Source organism: Colletotrichum orchidophilum, assembly GCF_001831195.1.
Source record: "Colletotrichum orchidophilum strain IMI 309357 chromosome Unknown Scaffold_272.1, whole genome shotgun sequence".
NCBI classification, from domain to species: Eukaryota; Fungi; Ascomycota; class Sordariomycetes; order Glomerellales; family Glomerellaceae; genus Colletotrichum; species Colletotrichum orchidophilum.
The window spans coordinates 1-8,636 of NW_019173228.1; the positions used below are offsets into that span (position 1 = coordinate 1).

At 50.3% G+C, this 8,636-nt stretch overlaps 3 protein-coding genes across 3 annotated transcripts; all 3 read left to right on the forward strand.

Moving 5' to 3' along the window:
* Positions 1 to 199: 199 nt before the first annotated feature.
* CORC01_14337 (oxidoreductase family protein) lies at positions 200 to 1,541 on the forward strand (the record flags this gene model as incomplete). Its single annotated transcript, XM_022625948.1, has 4 exons — positions 200 to 277; positions 346 to 760; positions 821 to 1,010; positions 1,094 to 1,541. The coding sequence occupies 4 exons, from the start codon at positions 200 to 202 to the stop codon at positions 1,539 to 1,541; spliced, it is 1,131 nt and encodes a 376-aa protein (XP_022467541.1).
* A 1,259-nt stretch (positions 1,542 to 2,800) lies between these two features.
* Positions 2,801 to 6,129, forward strand: CORC01_14338 (fungal specific transcription factor domain-containing protein; the record flags this gene model as incomplete). The annotated part of the gene is made up of 4 exons (XM_022625949.1): positions 2,801 to 2,920; positions 3,532 to 3,807; positions 3,980 to 5,408; positions 5,468 to 6,129. The coding sequence occupies 4 exons, from the start codon at positions 2,801 to 2,803 to the stop codon at positions 6,127 to 6,129; spliced, it is 2,487 nt and encodes an 828-aa protein (XP_022467542.1).
* A 1,222-nt stretch (positions 6,130 to 7,351) lies between these two features.
* CORC01_14339 (uncharacterized protein) lies at positions 7,352 to 8,268 on the forward strand (the record flags this gene model as incomplete). The annotated part of the gene is made up of 3 exons (XM_022625950.1): positions 7,352 to 7,534; positions 7,629 to 7,668; positions 7,745 to 8,268. 3 exons carry the CDS (start codon positions 7,352 to 7,354, stop codon positions 8,266 to 8,268), a joined length of 747 nt encoding a protein of 248 aa, XP_022467543.1.
* Positions 8,269 to 8,636: the final 368 nt, after the last annotated feature.

Here is an 8,636-nt window from a genome sequence, read left to right on the forward strand (position 1 = left end):
CCCCCCACGGGCATTGGAAAGTCGAACCTGATCTTTGCTTCTGTGATGTCCAAAATGCGCTTATGGTTGACTGAGCTGCACTGAGCTGCTTATATGATGCTAGAGGATGCATAATTTGCCTCTGTGAAGGAATGCAGCTTTAATCGGAACGCCTAGGTACACCAAAATCTTCGGCCTAGCACTTTCAATATTTCTCAAGATGAGCGAAGTAGCAAATGGTAGCAAACCTCGCAAGGTCCTCAGAGTGGGAATCATCGGTTTGGGAGAGCTCGCTCAGGTTTGTCTCGACTTGTACCCAACTCATGTCGCCTCCTCACAGAGAATACTGACGATTCTCCTTCGCAGGTATCCCACATTCTTGTGCTGAATAGTCTGTCCAACCACTTCGAGATCACCTATATCTGTGATGTCTCCCAGCAAGCCATTGACCTCTGCGCCAAGAAGGTTGCTGGCGGTTTACCCAAGACGACGTTGAGTCCCGAAGAGCTGATTGCCGCTCCTGAAACGGACGTCGTCGTCATCTGCAACGTCAACGCATTCCATCCCGCACAAGCGATCCTGGCTCTTCAGCACAACAAGTACGTGTTTGTGGAGAAGCCGCTCGCATTGAACTACCGCGATCTCGATGCCATCATCGCCGCGGAGCAAACCTCAGAGGGGAGAGTCTTTGTGGGATACCAGAGGCGATATGCCGCATCTTTCCTCGACGCTGTAAAGGAGGTGCAAGGGATCAAGAAAATTGACTACATCCGGGTCAGGGGTATGCCACTATTTGACCGCGTGAGGACTCGACCAAGAGAATTAGGCTAATACAAGATAGATATCATTGGGCAAAACAGGTCTTTCGTAGACCAGTCTGGCACATTCCCCGAGAAATACACCGACTATCCAAAACAAGCTACCGCAGAGATGCGGTCAATCGAGGAAGAGATGGTCAAAACAGCTCTAGTTGGCGAATTTGGAGTTGAAGCAACGCCTGAGTCAATGACAATATTCAGGTTGTTCACAGGGTAAGTCGCGAGGCCAATCCAACCTGGTCCATGAAAACCATAGACATATCATTTCGCTGACCTCTCTCACACTCCCTTCACAGACTTGGTGTTCATGATTTCTCAGCTCTGCGCGAGATGATAGGCCTGCCCTCACGTGTCGTGGGCGCCTCTCTCGGTTTGCCAATTTGGAATGTGCTTTTCCAGTACGAAGGCTTTCCTGTCATGTACGAGTCGGGCATCATCGACGTGCCCAGGTTCGACGCTCACCTCGAGGTTTACTCGCGAGAAAAGATTGTGCGCATCGACTACGATACACCGTACGTCAAGGGACTCCCTGTTACCATGACAATCAGGGAGAGAATCGAGAGTGCCCAAGGCGATGGTTACCAGGAGAGAATGGTGAGGAAGACCTACGAGGATCCTTTTACGCTGGAGTTCTTGGACTTTTATTCATGCGCCACAAAGAAGACGAGCCCGAAAACTTCGGCCGTGGATGCTCGGGAAGATTTAGACTTGATAAAGATGATCATGCAGAATGCCTACTCTTAATTCAGTAGTTACGACGTCTTGGAAATTTTATCTGACACGTACATAAATCAAGGTTCATAAGAATGAGAAGAAATTGTGTCACCTATTATTCAAATTGGGTCTAATGTAAATAAAGCCGACCCACCTGTAGTTCTCGTTTGTCTGATAACAAGTCCTATATTCCAATACCTGCAAGTCCTCGACAGAGTTTGAGGTTGGCAAATCAGTGGTTTCCGATTTGATTTTGCGACTCTGGCGGAGTCTAGACGAGTTTTTTGGAGGATTTTGTTCATGGGGCAACAGTCAGGACTTTCTATTTACGATGTATAAAAAGTTCCATGTTATGGACAGTGCGGCCATCAAATACAGCGGCATCATAAGACTCGGGTGAAGCCGGTCACCTTGCCCCATGGTTTCGGCAAGGCCGTGTATTCTGAGGCTGAAATTTCCCGGAATACTGATCTACAAGAAATTCTACCTCCCTTTGCCGTTACTTGTATGCAAAAACAAAACAAAGGACAGGCCTTTGGCACCAACAATAGGCAAGTTTTCGGCCTGCTGTGCGACAACGACATCACAAGGGCAGGCGATCCACCAGCCGTCCGTGACGTGGAAAGTAAAATAAATTGTCTCGAACGCCTCATGTGGAATGTATACGGACTCGCCGCTTACAAAGACCTCACCCCCCAGCCCCTGGTAAGTCGTTGTTCAAGATCAGGTTATTATAAGCTCCTGTCAGCTCGCCCACCTCTTTAACAACATTTCCATCCATGTGCTTACGTGCGTGTTTGAGAGAATGAGAAAATACCCAAAAAGGATCGATACTTTCAGGGCCTCCGAACAGCATTTATTTCTAATATCAGAAACACAGAAGAGCGGAAGTCAACTCGAACTACCTCTTTGTGGGGCTCAGTACAACCCCACCAAGAGATACATGTATTTGTAGGGGTCGGTGTATGTGGTTCTCCTTGAACAATGTATGACTCGTTGTAACCCTAGTAATATGATACAAAAATCGGGTGCCAATGAAGGCCGGTGGGATTGCTGACGCCCATGAGTAATGCAGTACGGCCTGTTGATTAAACAAGGAGCAGGTCGGCATTGCCTCTCGATCGCAATCGTACCTAACAAGAACTATGAGCAACACAGGGAGGTCTGATGATAACATTTGATATAAATAGGTAATCGATCGCCAGGTGCTTCTCTATGGCGGTCATGATACATAACAGTAACCCAGGAACTCTTGCAACTTCCTGAACGCCTATTCCCAGCCGCACATCATGAAGCTCACCGCCGTCCTCCTCTCTGCCAGCGTTCTATTTCTGGGCTCGGCTAATGCGTATTGGTGCACCGACTATGGCAAACAGGCTGTCCATTTGAGCTGCAAGGCTCTGTACACGGTATGATGGAATCCAGGCACCGCTGCGCATATAGTAGAATGAAGGAGCGTTTACTCATCTTTATCATTCTACATGTAGGCACGCAACACCTTTTGTTGCAGCGAAGTAGAAGGAGGAGACCGACACACATGGCGAGGAGACTGCTTCTTAAATCCTGATACCCCTTGTGGCGACGGTGGGGTTGAGGGTTGCGTAAGTGATCTTGAATCTGTGGTAAGTGAGGACAATGGAATGCTGACATCTGAGTTCAGTGTTACTAGAAAAATAATGCCAACTGTCCTTGCTTGTCACTATAAATTCGAATAGCATTACTGGCCGATGATCCAGTCAATGTATAGAATTCAGATTCTGTAACTCGCTCTACCCTCATCCTGTGAGACATTTCTGATAGCTGCTCACAGTACATTGTTTGCAAGATGGCAGCTTGAACATATATGTGTGAAATAGCATCTCATCGAACAACGAGCTCGTAACCAAAAGAAAGTAGCAGTTCTATATGTTGCTCTTCTGGACATAATTATAATCCTGCCAGGCATGATTTTATAGATACTTGATCAATGTGCAAGAATTTCAAGAACCCTGAGTTGTTAGTTGTCAATTCGTTCTGTCAGTGGTCTTGGAGACGAACTAGTCCTCACCTGTCCGTTATCGGCCTTTCCGCTTTGGGCTTCTCCGGTCACCTCACGTCCAGCAGCCGCAAAAGTCTCCCCACCGCCCCCAACAGGGTGTGTCGCCAATCGGCGCCGCTACACGAATCCAACCCAATCCCGACGGGCCTTCTTCTTCACGCCGCCATGCTCAACCTCAAGTTCATCAACACCACGAACGTGCCCGTCCCAAAGAGGAAAATTGCACTGCATGCGTGTGATACTTGTCGGAGGAGAAAGGTGAGTCAAGCGTTGGCATTCTCGCCCTCCCATCCTTATCGTCGAAGTCGAGAGAGACCTGAACCATGCTGGGTGCCGTTCGGGATGCCACACCGGCGACCAATCGGAGCGCGGTCTTGCCATGATACCTTCCCTTTCTGGCAGAAGAAAAGAGTTATTAACAGAATTACAGAAACGATGTTGGCATCCGTTGGGGGACGGGGAGTCTCCACCTCCGCATGCCGTTCACTGGAGGAAAAGAGGCATACCCCCGGGGTTGGCCGCGTCCGCTGAGGCCGATTCTCCAGATGATGCGGCCGCAACGCCGATAGATCCGTCTTTGCAACACAGTCCAACTACAGAGCAGGCTGTGACAACTCGTCCGCGCAATGATATCAGCGACGGCGATGATCATGATGGCTATGACGACCGGACGGTTGACTCAATTCATGTTGCAAACTCGGAGCCTTCGGTCCCGAATCCAGCGCCTCCAGTTGAGCAACCACAGTCCCGTGTCAAGAGCTCAGAGACTCAGCCTAATACTGCCAACACGAGGCTAGGTATTCCAAGCCCAGCATCTCCGTTAATATCTGTAAAGAGCCCAGCAATTCAAGCTATAGGCTCCGCAACTCACATTGCAAGCACCGAGACCAAGGTCCAACCAATAGATTCTGACTCCAACAATCACAACGACGACAGATTTGTAGGCGACTTGAACCCGGAGGGCGCGTTCCTGGCCGATAGCCCGGCAGCAAGTCGCGGTCACGCCGAGTCCAACGCCGTGGGCGTCTGGTATTCTCGCAGAAATAAATCTGATAGCCCGACCCCGGAACTTACGTCGGCAGTATCGGTGGACCACGGGGTACACCAGTTCCTTGCCGTGTTGCCAAATAAAGAGCACTATGAACATCTCGAAAAGATCTACATTCGGGATGTTCACCGAATTCTACCCGTCATGAACCTCGACATACTCCGGGCGCCAGCCCCCACGATATCCCAAGTGTTATGCAAGCAGGCTATTTGTCTCGCCGCCGGCTCAAATCCCAGCGCCAAACCTTACCTCACACTCGGGCAGGACGCGTCGTCCCCAGTCTTGGTCTACTCTGAATTCGCCCTCCGCCTCGCCTCGGCCATCCGGACGGCACTGGGACTCGGCCTGGTCAAGGATCGAGTCCAAGCAGTCGCCATCATGGTGATTCTGTCCCTGTACACCCACTTCTCGCAAGACCGCCACTTATCCGCCGAGCTAGCGGCGCAGGCCGTCAGCAATGCGCAGACGGTGGGACTACACCTCCACAATCCGCCAGCGCGGTCGGAGGACCCGGCCTATCTGACGCGGCTTTTCTGCTGTGTTTGGGCAATGGACCAGCTTAATGCTGCTTTTCATGGACGGCCGGTGATGATACACGAACGGGATTTGGGGCGCGATATGGAGGGGTGTATCCGAGAGCAGGATAGCTGCTTTCGGCTATTCCTCGAGATTGTCGTCTTGCTTGGGCGTATCATCGACCTGTATCGCCCGGCAGCAAAGAACACAGGCTGCGTTGTCATGGAGGATTTTCCAAGCTTCGATAGCCTCGTTGACAAGGCACAGGCTCTCGGCGTTGAATCTCGCCTCTTGGGTATGTCTGTAACAAGCTGGGGGAAGGCCGAAGCATGGCTAAGACTAATCATCTCACAGCTTCCATGGAACTTCTTTATCACGGTATTAGCATATTATCATGTCGGATTCCTGTTGGGTCAACGCGATCTGAGCACCTCTCACTGGCGTTCAATCGACAAGGTCTCTCCGCTATCAAGGTCACGACCATTTTCGAAGACTTTGGCAACTCTCTGTCGCACATGACGTTTGTACCATACGCCGTCTCCCTTTCCCTGCGGGTTGCGTATCGAGAGCTCCGATCTCACAAGGTGCCAATGTTGACAGCAAGGTCTCGGCGGCAGCTCCAGTCAACATGCAAGATACTCCGGGGGATGAGCAGCATGTTCAGGTCCGCACAAGTCATGGTTGATCTGGCAGAACAAGTAATTCAAGAGATAGACCAAGTCTGCACCAACGCCTTGAATGAGCAGAATGGGACTGGCTCGGGAAACGCGCCGAATAGTCCTCGACAGAATGAAGCAGCACCACATGTCGCACCTGATGTGGGCAGCAGTACTATCGAAGACGGGACCAATCCGCCCAACGGTGAACCGATGCCCGTCTTTGACCCCTCACTCCTTGAAGGGCCTGCAGGTTTTGATGTTTTCGAGTTCTTCGATCCTGGCGATCTCAACGCTATTGACGCCATCTTGGGAGGCGATGCTCCGCCAGGAATTGGTCCAATGGGTTCTTTTCTTTAAGTTGTCGTCGCTTTTGTTCAAGATGGAATAAAACATCGAGCCTATGGATGGCTAGGTTGGAGTTGTCGCAGGTGGCACCGGTATGTGATCTGGGTTAGCCTCTACGGTAGTTCATATCATTCTTGACCTCATATCATTTCCCTTATACGCCGGGAGGAGCCAAAGCATGCGTACGTATGCTGAAGGCGTCACATTTACTCAAGGCCATATTTCTAAACCAGTACACCAGTGACGTGAACTTGGCCGTATGCACCTTGCATAGATAGATGTGACCTATCCTTCTTCGAAACTAGACTCAAAAGGGTAGCTAAGGCTCTAAAGCTCTGCGTAAGCTTCATGCTGGTGTTGAAGTAGCTTGGTAGCTTCTCGACTCTATCGACGGCGTACAGGGCTCCTCGTACACCCAAAATGAGCCTCTAGTTTGCAGTATCAAATCTCTAATACTTCCACAAGCGCAAGAACGGGGAACGTATAGAATCGATGGCCTGAGAGGATGGGAATCGTTTGATCAGCTTCCTTTCTTTCTGCATATATTTTCTGCCCTCGTACAAGTTCATGATGCTGATCCAGTTCAAGAGCAGGTAACGAATTAGCCGGTATCGTGGGCCAGATTGAACAGCGTTTTCCAACCGCAGAGGGAATGCTCTGAATATGCTTACCATGTATTCATCCAAATATCTTTTGACTTTGTCTCATTCTCCTTGCAAATTGACATCGTGCAATTGCTCGCGGAGACATGTCTCCGCCGTCCCAAATGAAATTCTCTCGCTACAAGATAAATCAGCCGTAACTAGAAAATGCAGCTTTCCCATGGGTTGACAATTTCGGGTTTCTGGCTAATATGATTCAAAATCCAGCAGCAAAATCCGGTCCACTCATGTTGCACATGCATAAAGCACACTCGTTGCAGCTTCGGCTCTATTCGCTCCGCTTGGGTACCTAGTCGTGAATATCGCAATCATCTAACCACTTTCAACTTTTCTCATTAACCACCTTGATTAATTTATCCATTTAAGAAGCACTTTAGCTTCTTCAGCTTAGCCATAGACGAATCTTCCTCAACGCTGCCGTGGAACTTGGGAAGTCAATATTTACGCTACGCTTCCCTCCATGGATATATTTCGCCTATCAAATCCCGTTCTCTCCTTCTTGCTGCTTATAGCAGAGTACTTGTCATAACATCATGATGAAGACTGCCTAAGCAAAAGCGCCAACGCCTGCCATGCTGGCCTACACTACGTTTTTGCTCGGTCTCGTAGCCTTGAGCGACGCCGCGCCTCGATTCTCAATAGGAGATTGCTCTACCATTCTTTTTCCTGGTGGAGGGAATCCTTCACCGAACCCGGTTGGCCCTATCCAACTCCCTCCTGTTAACGGCCCTGGAGTGAAGGCTGGGAAGCGCGATGTAAGGATATTTTCTCTGTTGGTCTCGGCCTTTGATCCCGTCTGGTTCCATTTAACCGTGATGCCAGCAATAATTTCACTGATTTCCTACACAGATTGATGAGATATCCTTTGAGCAACAGCCATCTACAGTTGGTACGTACCACGACCTCGACCAGTATCTGCCAAGCAGCATGGTAACTTGAGAAAGATCTAGACTCTCCTATCCAAGTTCTGGCTGAGCGCACGGAAGATCTCAATGCCCTCAAAGAAACATACCTCACACTCCTCGAATCCTTCACCCGGGTGCCCAAACCCGCGTTCGGAACTTACATGGTCCTCCTACACCTGGCCGACATTCTCGCGAGCAAGGGAGTCAAAGTAGCCACCATCATCCCAGGCGACGCAACCACCATATTCAACCCATCCACGACCGAGAAGCGCCAAATTTTTGAGGTTGGCTCCTGCAACGCGTCCGATGTAATTGGCCTCCGCGCGACTCTCACCAGCGTCCTCCTCATCTCCGGCAACACCCCGTCCTTTGAAATCTGGAACCTCGAGCCGGCCATCATCGCCGCGCTCAAAGCCTGCAACGAGGATGACATCGTCGGTCCCATCATTCCAGACAAACCCACCCCCGGCGGGCCCCTCGTGCCGGACAAGCCGGTCCCGGGTGGACCCATTGTCACCCAGTCCCCGGTTCCTGGGGGTCCGACCAAGCCAAGTGGCTTGGCAACAGCCTCATCAAGGGCATGATGCCAGATTTTTTTGAAGAGACGATGTGGATGGAATAATAAGGTTGTGTGGTCGCGCACGGTGGATGCAGACAACTGCAGATGGCCCGGAGCCGGGACAGGTTTGAGGAGAAAAGGGGCCGGCGGAGGAACTGAACAGGCCGCCCTTTTCGCAGACATTGCTGCATCTTGCCAGGATGCAAATGGTTAACTTTCCCATATTATTTTGCCTATGTCCCCCTTTTTTCGTTTACAGAAGGAAATGCTTGATTGATTTAAGCTCATGGTTCCGAAATCGTCATGAGAATGGTTTCATGTTGGCTGAAAGATGGCATCAATGCGTGCCAGCCCTACAAAGGTCGAGAATCCCAACATCACAACCCCATTTTT